General features: G+C 31.1%; 1 protein-coding gene across 11 annotated transcripts; it reads left to right on the top strand.

Moving 5' to 3' along the window:
* Nucleotides 1-642: 642 nt before the first annotated feature.
* On the top strand, nt 643-20,536 carry LOC106881475 (uncharacterized). 11 transcript variants are annotated; one of them, XM_089363896.1, is made up of 15 exons: nt 643-780; nt 3,877-4,005; nt 6,103-6,186; nt 8,264-8,359; nt 9,391-9,540; nt 10,232-10,264; nt 10,617-10,646; nt 12,461-12,499; nt 13,035-13,070; nt 13,723-13,752; nt 14,591-14,617; nt 16,262-16,315; nt 17,305-17,397; nt 19,335-19,393; nt 20,381-20,536. In XM_089363896.1, the coding sequence occupies exons 2-15, from the start codon at nt 3,953-3,955 to the stop codon at nt 20,461-20,463; spliced, it is 867 nt and encodes a 288-aa protein (XP_089220022.1). In that variant the 5' UTR covers nt 643-780; nt 3,877-3,952; the 3' UTR covers nt 20,464-20,536. The 11 variants fall into 11 exon arrangements, with proteins under 11 accessions (XP_089220022.1, XP_089220018.1, XP_052829319.1 ...); XM_089363892.1 differs by having other exon boundaries at nt 13,720-13,752; XM_089363893.1 differs by lacking the exon at nt 643-780 and adding an exon at nt 1,483-2,131 and having other exon boundaries at nt 13,720-13,752.

The following is a 20,536-nucleotide window of genomic DNA, read 5'->3' as shown; positions in this document are numbered from 1 at the left end:
AAATTTCAATCAGTTGCATAAGCGTATTTCGATATATATATATATATCATAGAATATGTGCTTAACTTGTATATTTTCTTTAATTTCTTCTAGTTTTGGTTTCAGCAGAGTTATTCTCATTTCGATAATTTATATTAGTTATAACAGTTTCATAATTTTGAATTCAAACACACAATGCGAGAAGTATCTTAGACATTTGACTCTCAACCACAAATTAATGAAATATTTGTCAAAATTGTATTTATCAATGCTTTTTTTGCAGAGTGATTAAACGATAAATACTTATTGGTTTAATTAATTAAAATAGGTTGTTTTTGTTGAATTTAAAATTATGGTAAGAGCGTACAGCAATATTCATACATATTTTACTTTCATTCTCTTTCTAATTTTAATGTTAATTTCGATGTTCTAGCTGATTTGCGATATTTTCTACTTTTATTTATAAATCCCGATGTATTATTACGAGTGTTAGAAATGATATCATATTAGAAATGCATAGGAAACATTTCTTTAGACTTTTTAAAAAATTAGGACTAAGCACCGATATTTAGATTTTAAAGTTTAAACTGAGTCATTATGGAAGTCCTATCCCATAAATCTAAGTTTTAAACATACTGTTACAAACAACTTCATTTACTCTTAATACTTCATAAGCTTATACGCCTCCCTCTAACTACTCCGTTTATTGCCTTCACTTAAAAACGTAAAGTTCGTTTCCTTTGCGTGTTTGTTTCTAGCTTCAGTTTTGCTCGTTACATTGCTAAGAGTTTCCACTGAAACGTAAGTCTATTTTACATTTCTTGTTCTTTTAGTCGGCGTACAGTTACCTGTGCACTGCTTTTTACGTTAATTATTATTTGTTTTTGTCGCATGCCATTACGTTTATCCATTGCTCTTATCGTTCTGTTATTACATCACAACTTGTCCAGCTGTTTGCCAATTATCCTCTCTTGATATTTATGTTGTTTTACCTATATATACCCACTGATACAGAAATAGATAGATAGAGAGAGAGAGAGAGAGATAGAGAGAGAGAGAGAGATAGAGAGAGAGAGAGAGAGAGAGAGAGAGAGAGAGAGAGACAGACAGATCGTAAACAATTGTTTGCCACGGGTAGTGTCGGCCTTTGTATGATGTAATCCTAAATTAATGATTAATGTGTTAATTCTTGATTGTTATTATTGATTAAACCACACATACACATAGACACACAAAGAACACACACAGACACAGACAGGCACACACATACACACAAACACAAATATGCATATGTGTGTGTGTGTCTCTCTCTCTCACTCTCTCACATTCTCTCTCTCTCTCACTCTCTCACTTTCTCTCTCTCTCTCACTCTCTCACTTTCTCTCTCTCTCTCTCTGTATATATTTATATATATATATATATATATATATATATATATATATATATATATATATATATATAAATATATATATATATATATAAAGAATGCTTATAATTATGAACAAGTCACAGTTATAACTAAGAGGGATTCAAAACACATATTTACAAATAACAGTCAAAACCGTTATAAAGCTATTTAAATAGACCCTAGAAATTTTGTTAGGTAATTTTGAACCAACGCATGAATGTTATGCCTAGAAGGTCTCTCCACCTGCTAGAATTAACAGCCAAATATCTTGAATTTTATTTTAATTTCACATAAAGGAATATAAATCAAAAGAACAAAATTATGTGAGAAGTACGATATAAGGGTAAGATGGAGAGATTTTTCTTAATGCGAATTGAATGTGCTTCAGAATGTGGGATACAATAAAAAAAAAGAAGGGTGGGACAGATATTCCGTCCCGGAACATACTTCAACATTTGGCGGAGTTTTGATGGAGACCTCCATTTAATTAGTCATTACTTTTATTATTTTTTGATATTTTCAGAATATTTTTGTGAATTTGCGTTGATCTTTGTGATTTTCGTCACTGTTTACAATTATCTTTAACAAAAATTTTTGATGTATCATATACATTACTCTTAATACTTCACAGGCTTATACGCCTCCCTCTAACTACTCCGTTTATTGCCTTCAGTTCGTTTCCTTTGCGTGTTTGTTTCTAGCTTCAGTTTTACTCGTTACATTGCTAAGAGTTTCCACTGAAACGTAAGTCTATTTTACATTTCTTGTTCTTTTAGTCGGTGGACAGTTACCTGTGCACTGCTTTTTACGTTAATTATTATTTGTTTTTGTCGCATGCCATTACGTTTATCCACTGCTCTTATCGTTCTGCTATTACATCACAGCTTGTCCAGCTGTTTGCCGATTATCCTCTCTTGATATTTATGTTGTTTTACCTATGTATACTAGCCGATATATATATATATATATATATATATATATATATGTGTAGAGAGAGACACATCTCGTAAACAATTGTTTGCGACGGGTTGTGTCGGCCTTTGTATGATGTAATCCTGAATTAATGATTAATGTGTTAATCTTGATTATTATTGATTACAATACACACACAAAGACAGACAGATGCTCACGCAACCACACACACAGATATGCCCACACACATGCACACACATACATGTACATACATACATACACACACACACACACACACACACATATATATATATATATGTGTGTGTGTGTGTGTGTGTATACACACATATGTATATATACACACATGCACACATACACACATATGCATGTAGATATATGTTTTAAAAGAGGAAGACAATATTGCACATACAGTCACAGAGAGTTACAATCTCTTTTCGATATCTATCTTTATATGCATTTATGTCTCTCTTTCTCTCTCTCTCTCTCTCTCTCTCGATATATATATATACAATTAGTTTGAAATATACACATTTGAATAAGCGGTTGTCACTAGAAAATTATTAACAAAATGTTACTGCATGAATAACTAACGAGGTAAAATGACCACATAAATTTAGATGTGTACACACCGGGGATGATGCAAGCGCACCTGTATGATGGCGGGTATATTATGTGCATATACGTGTGCGTATATAAACGCAAAAACGTGTATGTGTACGTGTGGATGTATTAAATTGAGTTTTTATGTAAATTTTCAATATCAAATTCAAATCCTTTCACAAGTAGAAACTGTGTATGTCTTACTATCTATATGACAACTTGTCCAGGGTTTTTGAAGTTATCTGACGAAATGGTGCTCATGTGGCTAAATATTTCATTATGTCAATAAATGTTATAATTTTATCATGGTGTTATGTTCAATATATATTCAATGTATGCTAAATGTATATCATTCCCCTTAATGTTCTGAAGAAACATATTAGATGAGCTATTTTTATTCAAAACTATCAACGTAGTTCACGCAAAAACTGAAGAATCTGAAATAAAAACGAAAGGACGTTACACGGAATAATGAAAACAACAATTGTGTTGCCGTAGTGTGCAAATCACCTTGGAATATTGTTTTTATCAAAATCGATTCACAGAAAACTGCTATTAGGCATTATTCTGGGTGTATACTTAAATTTATTATTTACAATAAATAATTTATAATAGAGAAAATGTTTTTTCGAAAAATACAAACACAAACACACACAGACACATATACATACATACGGCGGTCATTTTTTCTGTTTCTCTCTCTACCAAATCCACTCACAAGAATTTGGTGGGTTGGGTGGGTAGAGCTGCAGTAGAATAAAACACTTGAGCAGGATGCTACGCAGTAGGACTGAATCCGGAACAATTTGGTTGGGAAGCTATTTCTTACCACAAAGCCACGTTTAAACGATTTGTAAAGATTATTTTTAACAAAAGCTACTCATGCTAAAATCTATATATACATATATATATATATATATATATATATATATATATATATATACTTTATTTTGCAGATTATATTCACAGTCATATTGCGATTTCATAAAATCGTGTTATACAATTGTAAACTTCCAGTTTATACAGAAGAAAATGCCAAATATATACATAATATTTGGCCTGATTATCCTCTGCGTTCCATACACGTAAGCAATTAATATTTCTTTATGTCGGTATATTTTATATATTATAATTTATTTTTATTGATTGTCTTTCTCTAATCAAGTAAATAAAAGAGAAACACATATACGCTGAAGTATGTAGATGTAGAGTGTAGTTGTATATATATATATATATATATATATATATATATATATATATATATATATATATATATATATATATATATATATATATATATATATATACATATATATATGTATATATATATATATATATGTATATATATATATATATATATATATATATATATATATATATATATATATATATATATATATATATGTGTGTGTGTATATATATATATATATATATATGTATATATATATATATATATATATATATATATATATATATATATACATATATATATGTATATATATATATATATATGTATATATATATATATATATATATATATATATATATATATATATATATATTTATATATATATATATATGTGTGTGTGTATATATATATATATATATATATATATATATATATATATATATATATATATATATTGTATGTTGCATATTGCATGATCAAAGTGCTACTCATTGTTATGGAGGCCTTGAAAATATCCTTTTGGATAACAATCGGCAAATGCAAGGATCTACCTGTGCACCATGTCTAGCTCAACGAACCTTGTGCTTTAGGAACTCTGCAATCACAACGATCTCTCCATTCCGTTCTCGAATTATCTCGTTTCCAATATACTCCCTTAATGGTAGTAGCCCCATTGTGTCGTAGTTATTCGATTTTCTATCTTCTTCGTAGTGAAATTCGTCCCAGTTGCATATTAGTGTGATGGTAGGAGGATGCTATTCAAGTGTTTGGCTCATATGTATCTGTCCAGCTCTGTTAAATGCCTTGAATTCTGCCCTTATCCTGCTTGTGATTTCAGCGTCTATATCTTGCATTATTCACTATAGAATTATACTTTTAACGCCTTGAATTCTTTGCATCCAATGACTTCCTATGCTATGACTTCCGGCTGAGAATATTTTGTTTTTATGCAGTTCATTGTAAGACATTCTTATAATTTCTGGGAGTTCAACTCTGTTCGCAGTATCTGCACCTGGTCTACGGTTTCAATGATGTGTACCATAACAGCTGCAATTCGGAAATGCGTTTCTTGTTCACCGTTGATGATCACGCCACCCGGCCAGTCGATGCTCTTCATGATCATTTCAAGACATGGCATAAAGAGGTTTGGAAAGAGGGTATCTCCTTGCATTACACCAGCATTTAAACTCTTCTAACCTGCACCGCCATAAGCGATACATTATTTGCACAATGTGGAGAATATACCGCCAGCTTTGACCAAACGACCTCAACATTAGATTCAAAATTCATCCAAAGTTAGAATATTCATCTATAGTCCTACACCTAATTCACAACACATAAATACACAGGAACACAATTTCTTTTACTCAACTATATAAAATTCTCCTGAAACAGATCAACGCGGAAAAGGATCCCATCACCTTTAAACAGAATCTGGACAATTTGCTTCAAGGGATACCAGAGAATTCAAATATACCTCGATACAACTCCCTCAACAAGAACTCCTTACTCGAATGGACCATGATACCACAAACTTGACTTAAAAAGGATTTAGCTAATGCTATCAGGTAGTGCTAATAAGTTAGACATGGCCTGAATCAATCTTTGGTAGAAACGTATCTAAGTTTCCTGAGATATAGTTTCATATAAATACGAATATATCAACAAAGTAATCATACACATGGTCTTGGTTATTCTTTTCCTTCTTTAGTTTTTTTTCCCTGTTCCTTTTTTTTCTTTTGGACCCTTAAAGAGAGAGAAGAGTGAAGAACTCCGATGCAATTTGGAGAATTATAGCTAGGTCAGTAAATATTAGAGTATGGTACGAAATGACACCAACGAATCACAGGAAAATTTAATGTCACAAAATCAAGAGAAAACATTATGAATATTAGGAAAACTTTTCAATCCTTAGTACTTTATTTCATCTAAACTTAAAGTAACCTTTGGACACTGAAATTATGAATTTCTATTCTCACTATTTTCTTTCTAGGTCTTCTGCTAAGGAAAAGGATAATGAATTACGTCTCATGAAATACAAGACAAGAGCGCATGCGTGGGAAAACTTCTTTATGAGGTATGCTTATGTTTACTTAAGTAGTAGAAAAATATCACCTTCAAACAATCACACTTACACATACATGTGTATATGAAACCCGTCTTGATAAGTTTTATCATATTTGGAAACACACCTAATATATTCAGAAATGAATCATTCATTGGTTGTCTGTGCAATGGAATTTGACAATCTTATTATTGGACGGTTAATACATATTATTTTCTATTCTAGGCACAAGGCCCGCAATTTCTGAGGAGGGGGTCAGTCGATTAGAGCGACCCCAGTACGCATTTGGTACTTGATTTATCGACCCCGAAAGTATGAAAGGTAAAGTCGACTTCGTTGGAATTTGAACTCAGAACGTAAAAACAGACGAAATATCACTTAGCAGTTCACCCAGCGTGCTAACGCTTCTGCCAGCTCACCGGCCCTTTAGGGTTAAAAAATATTGAAAAATCTAATGTAGTGTTATAGTAGAAAAAACTTTTTTTTAACGATCTTAGCATAATAGACACTTGTATATTAGATTACTACGATTGTCTTATGATGACTTGATTTATGTTTCTACAGTTATCGTTTACGCTGAGTACGGACTGACATTATACTGATGCTTCCCCTGCAACTCTGAACTAATTTAGAAATAAAATGTTTGAAAATAATAGTATTATTTTTGTTTTCAGTATATTAGTTTTGTCCCACCTGCATGGAAATCTAGATTTTGCCTCACCTGCATGGAATTCAAGATTTTGCCCACCAGCATGGAATTCTAGATTTTGGGATCATACTGCATGCGATGTTTAAAACTGAATTATAATTTTCAGAGAGATCTTTTTAGTGATAACGTTGTTCGATATAAATGACGGATTTCTTTCAGTTTCCGTCTACCAAACCCACTCACAAGGCTTTAGTCGGCCTGAGTCTATAGTAGAAGATGCCCGAGGTGCCACGCAGTGGGACTGAACCCAGATCCATGTGGTTGGTAAGCAAGCTACTTACCAAGAATTATTAATGATTAATTATATAGGAAATGTATAATAATTCTTTCAAATTGTTCTGAACACTTCTTCGTAAATAGATGGAATGCTATTATTATTATTATTATTATTATTGTTCAGTAGTGTTATCTTTATAACGTGCTTTCACTTCACTACCGAGCGCAGCTCTGTGTGCCTTGGGTATGTGCTGTGGTTTGCTGTGGTGCTCTTATGTTTACTGTATTGAAAGTGTTTTGCGTAGAATGTGTGCAGTACCCAGTAGTGCAATTTTCTGTATGTTATATATATTTGTAAGTCCTGGTGTTTTTGTTATGTATTTGTCTGAATATTTTTTTTATTATACCTAAGGCACCTACTATGATAGGAATTGTTTCTGTTTTTAGATTTCACATTCGAGTTATCTCTATTTCCAGGTTATTATTATTATTATTATTATTATTATTATTATTATTATTATTATTATTAATATTATTATTATTATTATTATTATTATTATTATTATTATTATTATTATTATTATTATTATTATTATTATAAAAAGGCGGCGAGCTGGCAGAATCGCAAGCACGACGGGCGAAATGCTTAGCGGTATTTTGTCTGCCGCTACTTTCTGAGTTAAAAACCCGGAGAGATCTACTTTGCCTTTCACTCCTTCGGGGTGGATAAGATATATACCGGTTACGCACTGGGGTCGATATAATCAACTCAATCCCCTTCCTCGAGCTGCCCTTGTTGCAAAAATTTGAAATCATTATTATGAGAGAGAAAATATTTGACAATTATTTGATTAATTCTAAGTGTACATCGGCAATGAGAAAAACTCCCAAAGCTCGGTTAGCAACAGACGAGACATTTTAGTGCAACTGTTAAAGATTAGTTGCTCCTGTTGTATAAATTAAACGACATTTTCTAAAGATGAATCAGTGTAACTCTGAACACAATTATAGCATGTTCTTTTTGTACCTCATAAATTTTGAAGAAGCGAAACCTAGCAGTTCCTCACCATTTTCTCTCCTTTATACATATACTTATGATTTTAACTTATAATAAATTATTAAGCCTCTCACTAAATATTTCCTTATATCATTCATACATTTTAGCTGGGAAACGTGCTCGGACATTGAAGAATTCGAGCAACGACTGGCCTATTCTCATACGATAATTTTGGACGCTATGGAAAAGGTTTGGGATGGACCGTAAGCAGATTTAATTTCTATTGTGTATTCGCATGTAAGCATCAAAATGGTCGCGTTTACGTTTTTGACAATAAGTACATAAACACCTAAGAATCCCATTGATTTCATGTTTTAATTGAAGGAATAAAATGGATATATTTACTCGAGAAAATTGTAATACGAAAGCCTACGTTAAGAAAATCTTCAAGTTACCATACAGAAATTTGAGAAATACACCAAAACGTTATTGAAAATTAACCAGATGGCAGGAAATATTTTTGACTATCAAACAGTATCGTAATATTATTTGCTATGAAACAATAATAAAAATATAGAAAATTGATGCTGAAATTCAATTAAAACAAAAATGAATATATACAAAAAGGATATTCTCCTCCACAATCTCCACCTCCTCCTCCTCATCATCATCATCATGATCATTTAATGTCCGTTGTCCATGGTGACATGTGTTGGGTGGTTTGACCAGGGCTGGGAAGCCGGAAGGCTGCACCGGACTCCAATCTGATTTTGCATAGTTTCCACAGCTAGATGCCCTTCCGAATGCCAACCACTCCGAGAGTATAATGGGTGCTTTTACATGCGACTGGCACGACTGCCAATTTACTTGGCTTGATGGGTCTTCTTCTCAAGCACAACATAATGCCAAGGGTCTCCGTCAATGAACCCGGAACCATGTGGTTGTTAAGCAAGCTACTTACACACAGCCACTCCTACGCTTATATATATATATATATATATATATATATATGTGTGTGTGTGTGTGTGTGTGTGTGTGTGTGTGTGTGTGTGTGTGTATGTGTGTATGTGTATAAGAATGAAAAGAAGAGATTAAATATCTACGGAGATATCAATAAGGACATTTTCTATATTTCCAAATATGTCGATGTAATAGAAACAATAGTTGGCTCTGTTCTTGCTGCAAGCTGAATTCCACCAATATATATATGGTAGTTAATGAGTGCATATATCAATATGTATTTATGTATTGTTCATATTATTCTTCTAATTAAAAGTCCATGTCATATTCACAGATATATAAAACGCCTACTACTGTTTCCGATTTACCACTTCAAACAATATGAAATGAAAACATTTAGAAATGCCATCGCTTGCTTTCTGGTGACTTTTGATGATCCATTTGCCTTTCCGGAGGACATTCTGGAGGAGAAAAAATCTAATCGGTAAGTCATTAATATTTAATTTATGAAATAATCTGATTATGCCTGTGTAACATCTTTAAATCTCTTTTGAATTGCAATATGATTATATTAATTTGGAAATATTAATTCATATTAATTATTATATATGTAGCATATGGTATTCATCACATAGATAATATTGGGATAAAATTTATTTCTACAAATCAGACGACAATCAAACAGCATTTAGTGGTGTATAATTCCACAACCTACGGAATTCCCTTCTCTATTTGTTGAGTTTATGATATGTGAGTGTGCTGAAAAGTCCATGGCTTTGGGAATAAGAATCAGTTAATTATGATTTTAGTTAACATATTTCCCTCTCAGATTCACACACTTATTGCAGCGGTCCTTCAGTTTTTCTAAGTACGGAAGATTGGACGTCCAGCCGCACATTTCGCGATACTCCTAAAGCCAGGAACTTTCAGCAGCCCCCTCGTTTATCATTAGATGTAACTTTCAGGCTCAAATTAGAATTATAAATCTACCTGAAGTTTACAGTATTTACATTGCCACATATTTGTCCAGTTGAGTTGTCTGCATAGTTTTGTAAGTATCAAACTACGAATTATATATTAAAACAGAAAACATATTACGTAATTTTTACTCATGTGTCTTCAACAAATTACGAACCATCTCATTTCTGACTTTATTGATGTTTCTTTCATTACAGGACAAACAAAGGTAACAGGAGCAAACGCAACATGTAAGTTATACTTTCTTATGTAATATTATTTTAATATGTGTTCTGTATACCTTCATATTATACATTCCATATTATCAATCTAATATAAAATATCAATATATCAATCGACCGTTTTATATAATTAACCCTTAGAGGATTTAAACTCCTCTAATTGTTACCTACACCACATATATATATATATATATATATATATATATATATATAGGAGTTCATTTGAGTAATGTTCTAGCCGGGATTGGATCGCCCCTATTCCTTGACCGCGCGCGTGTGTGTGTGTGTGGGGGTGTGTGTGCCTATACATGAATTCCTCGATATTTAATTTATGAAAGATTTTATTTTTTTTCCCTTACAGACCTGCTCTTGGAAAAGTGGCATTGAAGGGGTGAGTTATTAAATTTTAGCTTATATTAATATAGAAGTTGTTCCTATAACAATATCATTTACAGGTGTATACACAAAATAGGCATTCTTTAAACGTTGGGACTGGAAGTAGATAAAACTATAAAGAATTACATTTTCTAAACATCCACACATATATACATACATATACATAATATATACATGTATATATGTATATATACACACGCACACACACATATATATGTATATTCACACACACACACACACACACACACACACACACACACGCACACACATATATATATATATATACACATAAAGGTTATGAAGTGTATTGGAGTCAACCAAACCCTCTCACTTCTTACTACAAATCTCTTATAGATGTAATAATCCATTCTTCCACTATTACCGTCTCCGATGAAGGGATATATTGGATTTTCCCTGAAACAGCTGTAAGACTTTATACATAAAATATAATTCTAACTGTGCCATTGTTCTCTTTATCCTTTCTTTCTTTATACATATATATATATATATATATATATATATATATATATATATATATATATATATATATATATATATATATATATATATATATATATATATATATATACATATGCATACATATGTATATATATATATATATATATATATATATATATATATATATATATATATATATATATATATATTTATATATATATATATATATATATACATATTTACTTATATGTATATAGGCTATATATATATTTAAGAAACGTTATGCAACCATGTCGCCAGCTTCAAGAGAATCAATTAGAGACATTCAACATGTTTGGCCGATTATGTGAGCCGACTGAAGTAAGATAAAATTCAGTATAACATAACCTGCTCTATAGTAAGACACGCCCCCCCCCCCCAAAAAAAAATATATACAATATCATTTACAAGAGATGCCGACTCTTAGGAATCCAAGGAATCCCTGGCTATAATGTGGACCAATGAAAAGATCATTAATAGAATTTCTGAAAGACTCTCGAGATGCCTGCACGCATATAAATGTACTTTCGCACAAAGTAGTGGGAATGAATTTGAGTAACTGTTAACATAATTTACTTTAACGTATAGATGAATTAAGTTTACATTTAATCAAGAAACATCCTGTCATTCTTAAAGATTCCTACTGTCTTACAAACAGTCGACTTCAATCACTTGTCCATAACTATTACCAATCCAGTGGTTTACGAGGGTGTCTTACTTGCTTCAGTTGCTCCCTGCATATCAAAATGTGTTGCTGCAGATGGCGTCCAGTGTTCACTGATCCAGGTATCAAATGCATAGTTAAACAATCCTTAATATTCTAATTAACAATAGAAAGCTATAAAGACCTGAGTGAAATTGTGTTGAAAAGGTATTTATACTCCTCAAATCTATGGAACTTCCCGAAAAGGTTGTCTCGATACCGAAAATAGTTTAAAACTTACAGACACATACTAATACACAAACACAACCACATAAACACACAGACACAAACACACAAACTCTCTCTCTCACACACGCATACACGTACACACACAAACACACACTCGCACACACATGCAGGCACGTACGTACATTCGTGGTCCATTCAATCTAAATACATAAGCAGAATTATTTGGTCACTATTTCGTGACTATCTAATTGGAGAAACTTCGCAACCTTTTAAAGATATATAATCAACTATTACTTAAAATGACATTGAATGTTAATCGTGAGTAATTAAATGGAATAGCTATTATACCCTAAAATGTCATTCACTTATGTTCATTTATATCATATAACTGATGTACTAAATTTATTATTTCATTTCAGTTTACGAGAAGTATTTGCAGGTTTCTTAGGAAATATTGCGTAAGTATTTTGAAAACACTTTCATATAGTTTCACAGCGACCTGTTCATTGACACAAATTCATGCAGCACGAAGTTTTATCAGTGAATAGGCCGCGGTTTCAATGCGTCGAAAATATTTTGATACAAATTAAATTTAAATGTTAAAGTGAAATTGAAGGATTTAATGTGTTCTTATATATATATATATATATATATATATATATATATATATATATATATATATATATATATATATATATATATATACATATAAAGAAAATTTCAAAAATGGAAATGTAGCATTAGTATAATTTAATAACTGCAAAAATCCAACATGTTCTCTTACAGCTGTTGCAATTTAGACTAAATATTAAATTACAGTAATTAAATGATTGTATTAGGCAAAAATCTCATCAGCGGGGTAGAAAAGTTATACCGTCAGGTTATTAGGTGTTGTGTATTCCAATTATCTCAGCAGACTCATATATATATATATATATATATAATATTTATTTTTCAGAATGAAATAATTGTTTATACGTTAATATTTTTCAGATCCGACGGCCTGACAGGATTCCTAGGTGTAGGAGAGTAAGTATTGAAACCTGAATTATCCGAAATAATCGATGACTGTGATATTTTCTCCGTTGTGCAAACACCTGATCAAGACTTATGTTCCAGCGTGATAGAAACTTAGCGAATTCTATGTTCATAGGCAGTGTGCGACAAGTGATTGATATCTACATCTCCCATTAAGATGCGGTTATATATGCATACATATAAATATGTATATTCGTATACAATAGTTACTGTAATATTATAATCCGCAATCAACTGATGTGTCTATTGCTTACCCAATGACAAATATCAAATATACACCAATCAGTAACATGATATCGCAACGGAAAAAAATCTGATCTTACAGTATAATTAAATTTAAATATAGTTTACGGATTAAGAATGAAACACCTGTCATTTCCATAATTATAGACATGTGTTTCATTGTCTTAGAACCACCCTTGATATGATAATGATATCCAACTCAGCACAACACCACATTGGATATCATAACAATGTACAAGCTTCAAGTTCATATACAAACATGCCTCTATATATATAAATTCTGTTAAGTAAATCTTAAAATTGATATAAATGGGGTTAATATATTCCTAATTGGTTATATTTAAATTTAATTAATTATGTTAATAAATTTAACTGTTACGTTTTCCTTTACATTCAGCAGTAATAAAGATGGCGGCAGCAGCACAACTGAGTAAGTATATAATATCAATTGCTGTTAAGTGTGTGTGTCCTACTCCTGCACTATGTGTGTGTCCTACTCCCGCTCTATGTGTGTGTCCTACTATTGCTCTATTTGTGTGTCCTACGTTTAATACGGACGTTTAATACTCAGGCTAGCCGGGTGGATATTGATATTTCCAGTAACATTTAATTTTTATTGATACAAATTGTTTCTCATACGAAAAATATACGTCATAAAATATTATTAATTTGAAATGGTTATCATATTAGCTTATTTTAAAATAAGACTAAATTATGTAGTTAAAGAAGTGATTTTTAAATTCTCAAACGCAGGATAATGCTAATAATATAGCCCGAAAAGGATAAACTACCCCTATTTTGCAGAAAAAAGTGTAGGCGGCCAGCCACGAGACACGAAATCACACTTCCTTAACATTTTGAGTTTCTTTTATTTGTTTTCATCAATATGCTATATCTATATGTTTGGTACTGCAATATATTTTAGGTTAAATACCCTCAGTATTCTGAGCTCGACTTTTACATTGCTTTTCCTTGCATCATGAACAATGTTTGAATACTCGACAAATAACTTTACTGTTCTTCATAATTATGTCACGTATGGTCATTTTTATGTATGTCTTGTGTGATTCTATTTGTAGCTATTTATATTCTACAAAATTCAAACACTTTTTAATTTGTAGCTATTTATATTCTACAAAATTCAAACACTTTTTAATTTGTAGCTATTTATATTCTACAAAATTCAAACACTTTTTTTTTGCCCCATCCAAAAGTTATAAAATTTTACAACATTTGCAAGTAACAAATGTATTTCCTTTGATTTTCAGATTACCAAATGTCAATGATTGGGAGGAGTAAGTTCTTTTTTGATATCCCTTATTAATTCATTTGTTAACTTCAATATTCATCTTCTGTTATCTTGTGGCTTGTAGTTTATAATTATTAGTACATATACGCATGTATTTATCCTTGTTACAACACACATGTACACACGCGTATGTGTGGCATTATGTAAGTGTGCTTCTGTAAGTGTTAATACAAGCAAATATTGTAACAACGAGCTGCCCGTTTCCTGAACGTTTCTGTTTACTGGGCACGGATCTACATGTATAAATCGAGATTAAATATATATGCGCGTGTGTGTGTATTAGTGTGAGTGCGTATGTTTGTGTGTACATGTATATATATATATATATATATATACATATATGTATGCATGTATATATACATAATATCCAAGAATAAGGGCAGGGAATCGTCAATTAATAATTAGCAATTTTGCCAAGTAGTTCAGTATGAAAAAACCTTTATCGGTAAAACCATTTATCATCATAAATATACAGGGATTAGCATTGAGTTGCTTCTCCAACATACTGAAAATTTAGAAATAGCAGTCAAAGAACTACTGATTCTAAACTACAAATTTTTCTCTAAACGGATGGCGATATTTATGGCACACATAGAACAAAAAACCGGAGGGAAAAGCATAAACAAAACAAGTCTTTAGTTAATTGGATACGAAGCTTTTCGCTTAACCATGAAACGATTTGTATCCAATTAACTAAAGACTTGTTTTGTTTATGCTTTTCCCTCCGGTTTTTTGTTCTATGTGTGCCATAAATATCGCCATCCGTTTAGAGAAAAATTTGTAGTTTAGAAGCAGTAGTTCTTTGACTGCTATTTCTAAATTTTCAGTATGTTGGAGAAGCAACTCAATGCTAATCCCTGTATATTTATGATTATATATATACATAATAGGGGAAATGACATACATATATATATATGTATGTATCTATGTATGATATATATGTTTATATGATATATATATATATATATATATATATATATATATATATATATATATATCATACGTATAGATATGTATGTATCCATGTATGATATATATGTTTATATGATATATATATATATATCATATAAACATATATATCATACATGGATACGTACATATCTATACGTATGATATATATATATATATATATATATATATATATATATATATCATATAAACATATATATCATACATAGATACATACATATATATACGTATGTCTTTTCCCCTATTAGTTTATATTTGAATGCAGTAAAAAGTAAAAGAGAAAAAGTCTTATTTGATTCAGGCAAACTGATATTAGGGAAAATTTCTTTGCTACACATTTTCTATTCCATAAGAATATCATGCGAACCAGCAGAAATGCCTCTGTGTGTACCTCTGTATTTCTCTCTCCTTCTCTCTCTCTTTCTCTCTCTCTTTCTCTCTCTCTCTCTCTCTCTCTCTCTTTGTCATACATATTCACTCACACATGCAAACATGTACAGACATTTTCATTTAATTCTATTTTCATAATTTTAATTCGAATATGAGATTATGTATACACTGTCTTATGTCGCGCACTAATCAAAAACTAGACTTCGATGGTAATTGTATTTTGTACCAATAAAAATGAATAGCAGTATTATTTCCAAACTTTCCATTTTAGTATGAAGGTCACAAAGGATAAGATCACTGTTGTTCTCCTAGGAGACCGGCGTTTGTAAGTATACATCTATATCTTAATGTAACGAATAGATATCAGTCACATCCCATAGTATCTATTACAGTTTAACGGTACTAAAGAAGTTAATAAAAATAATGATAATTCAACATTTGGAACTTGTATGAATATTTTATACTTTAAAGTGTTCCGCATTTCCTCTTCTTCCTATATAGAGAAAAAGAACAAAACACGTTCAAATTTGTCTTGTCTTTTGATAATCAAATTTACTAGGAAACCATATGTCTATAAATATTACATCTAATGAATTCTACTGATGCAAATGTTTCAACGAATTAATCAAATCCATAAACTGAGCATGAAAATCAAGGAACAGATTGCTCTCCAAATTCACACCATGTGAATTATCACGTGCTTGCATAAATGATTTAGAAAGCGGAGAATATGAAGAGAAAGTTTTACGGCCATTTCTTGAAACATTTCATTTCGAATTTTTTGTATATCTTCTAAAATCATCTCAAACCTCAATATTCCATCTGCACATTTTTTCTTATGCTTTAGAAAATTTGGAAGCACGCCATACAACCTATACATGTGTTTTTGAGCCAGATATATGTGGTGTGATTCATTATCCTGAAAAATATATTACGTTGATTGACACTGCAGAAACTTCCAAGCTTATTTGAAATAGGGAGAGTAGAAGTGAAAGTTAAGATGAGAAAGAGAATAGAATGATGAAAAAATTATAAGCTATAAATAATGTTATATTGTATTCAATAGATACAGAAACTATACTTTAAGACCTGTACTCGTTCGAAAAAATAAATAAAACATAGAACATATGGAAAAGAATGAAACCGCAGAAAATATTTTTTAAATGTTACATTTCAATAAATGTTGCCACATCTTATGCTTTATTTTGGTGCTTATAAAATGTTGTTTATCCAAAGTTTTCAAACATAAATCCAGACATCTTTTTCTCCCGTGATTAGCTAAAATATTACATTTCCTTCGTTTCTTGTTTCAAGTTTGAGATCTTTCAAGTTTGTGATTGAAGACTTCCAGCAATATAAGCTGAAATGTTTGGCCAACAATAAGAAAATGACCGCTGACGAGCACAAGTGAGTTTAACTATTTATTTCACATTTTAATCATAATGATAAATAATAGTTCCATATAAGTGTAACATAAATACACAGATATATAGATGGATTTCGATACTTTTCATGTTCATCAAATTCTGTGGAGGAACTAATGTATGTACGCACACGCGCACATACATATACGTATAGTCGTACGTGGGCCTATTTTTAGTGAATACATTTATATAAAAGCGCAATTTGAGCGGATTATATAATAGTGTACGTACTCTATCCTTTGTCTACATTTTCTTTCCTGTACTTGGATACCAACGTACACGTCCAATTTCTTATAGTTATTAGCCATATTTTGGTTTTCGGCAACTTTTGAATGCTGGTATCATATATTTAAAATACACGCAAATTACGACATATAGTTTGCATAAGTACATAATTATCCCACTAATAAAGCATTATACGATGCTGGATTTCACTGAAAGAAACCTTTTACCAAGCACCAATATCGGAAGCAAGCTATATATTAAACAAGTCTAACATTTTCGTTTCGTTACTAATAATATAGACTAAGATTCCAAATAATAATGAGAATAACTACTCTAAATATAAAGAAATGTGTTTTGCAATATCAATGAAATTTAAAATCCTTTTGACAACCCATTAATACTGCAAAAGTAAGATATGAGAACCGGTCATCTTATACAAAATGAATTATTATTTCTTCTTTGCCATTCACTCTCATGAAAATTCAGAAGTTTACATGTACTTTGAGCTATTGGTTGTAACGTCTGGAAAGGGATAAGTTGATAACATCTCCTTTTTTCGACTCCGAGATGATGAAAGGCACTCAGAAAGTTAAGACACAGCGTCAAGAATATATGTGTGTTTGTATGTGTTTGACATGTAGGTATTTGACATAATTATATACGTAAAATAATATATATATATAATACGGAGATGTACCTGCATAGCAAGTGACCTGATCTGAGATCGTGTGTCGAAAGAAAAACAATTGCAGCGTGGAAGGTGTTTATAAGCCATTTAAAGACACACAAAAGCAGTTAGAATCAATTCATCATTTAAATTTAATTTGCCAAAATAAATATTTTCGTCTCTCTCTTTCTATCTCACACACACACACACACACACACACACACACACACACACACACACACACACACACACACACTCTCTCTCTCTCTCTCTCTCTTTCTCTGTATATATATATATATATATATATATATATATATGATATGTGTGATGGTGTGACAGTGTGTCCATATCTGTGCATATGTGCATATGTATGAGGATGTGTTTGTATCTACATTTATACATGTGCGTAAATGTATATTAAGGACTCTATTTCCGAAATCGCACCCTCTCTTTCCTTTCATTGCAACAAGGTTTCTCCCTATTCGCTCTACCCACTAACTATACAGTTCCTGTTTGCAAATTATCTATAAACATACGCTTTATCCAACAGTAAATTTTGTTTTACGTGACTCTTCGTCTGAAAAATTTCTGAGAAGAAATTTCTCACACGTTTATCCGAGAAATTGTTTAGTAATTCCTATTAGCAAATAAAACGTATGCAATGTTGAATAAATAATACATAAAACTGCATATGGAGCAAAATACAAAATGTAACAGGCGCACATTATAAGAGTGCAAGTCTGATGCACGTCTGAAGAAGTGCCACTGTAATGTTTAAAACAGCATATATTACCTACATTCTTACGTAGACCTTTTGCGGAAATTTGCGTTGAAAGCAGAGTTGGTACAGAAACAATTGTAACCAATCAAAAAAGACGTGTTAAAATTTCTCGTTGCTTTCTTATTTCGATGGAACACACACACACACACACACACACACACACACAAACACACACACACACACTCACACACACAAACTCACACGCATATATATTGATATACATATATTCATCATTTTCCTATTTCAGGTTCTGTAACATCAAATCCCAGAGCTTAAACGAACAAAATCTTGACTCTGGAAAAACTGGTTAGTTGCATTTGTTTGAAACCATTCCTTTACGTGCATCAATCGGTTGATGTTTTTATAGAAAATGTCGTAAAAAAATATATATTTGTGAGGCATAGCAGTTTTGATTACATTTTCATTATTGCATTTTATACACAAGCAGACAAAATCATCTAACTCACAAAATGGAAGCGAACTATAACATATTGTTCAATTTTATTTCATAAATGCACATTTAATTGTTATTTAGTACACCAGTAGAATCATGTTATCGCTAAAACAAATCATACTTTATTTGACTGCAAACACCACGAAAGTATGTTTTCTGATTCCAAAATTAAAATCCTGAGATATCAAACTTACAGAAGACAACAACAGATATTTTTGATAAAATCTTTTAAATTTCGTCAGGACTGGCGTTTTTTATTCTTATTTACTTCTCCATTCTGTCATCTATCTCTATGTCATATTCCAAAAGTGTAAGATATTGTCGATTTTAAATTTTTGCTGAAACTTTCATAAAATGCCTCTCCACATTTTGCTAACACGTTAAATACAAATATGTTCAGCAAATTTCTCATCCTATTCAAGCAATGATAAATGTAAAAATCAAAAATTTATTTAAATGAATTATGTTATAATGTGTTTACATTATGTTGTCCAATATTCGCTTCCAAGAGAGTTAAGAAATGAAATCTTTCCTCATAATATACGTACAACAAATTGAAGTACACATTGTTAAATATCTCGTTACTACATGTATTACTCAGGATATGGACACAAATCCAACCTGTGTATTTGGTCACACCATTAAACTCGGGAGTTGTCATTTAATTGTATAAATATTATTATGTCAGTAAAGATAATTTCAGTTTCAGTTACTTTCCCTTCAACAATTTTGCATGAATTATTATGTGATAAATGAGTAAGCGATGCTCAATTTTATTTTGAAATACGCATTTCTATAATTGTTTACATTCAATTTTACTCTTCCGCTGTATTTTTCAGGTGCGATAGTGAAAATATCCCCCACGTTCTCATTTACAGTAGTTGTTAGTTACACTTTCTTTCTTGTATGTACATTTTACTAAAATAATGAAATTACGAAATTCTAATCCGAATTTGATTTATGTAATTTTTGAAATAAAATTTCTCTTTTCTCTA

The sequence above is a fragment of the Octopus bimaculoides genome, chromosome 15 (genome assembly GCF_046866305.1).
Source record: "Octopus bimaculoides isolate indiv1 chromosome 15, ASM4686630v1, whole genome shotgun sequence".
Classification (NCBI taxonomy): domain Eukaryota; kingdom Metazoa; phylum Mollusca; class Cephalopoda; order Octopoda; family Octopodidae; genus Octopus; species Octopus bimaculoides.
This window is presented reverse-complemented; position numbering and strand designations above follow the sequence as displayed.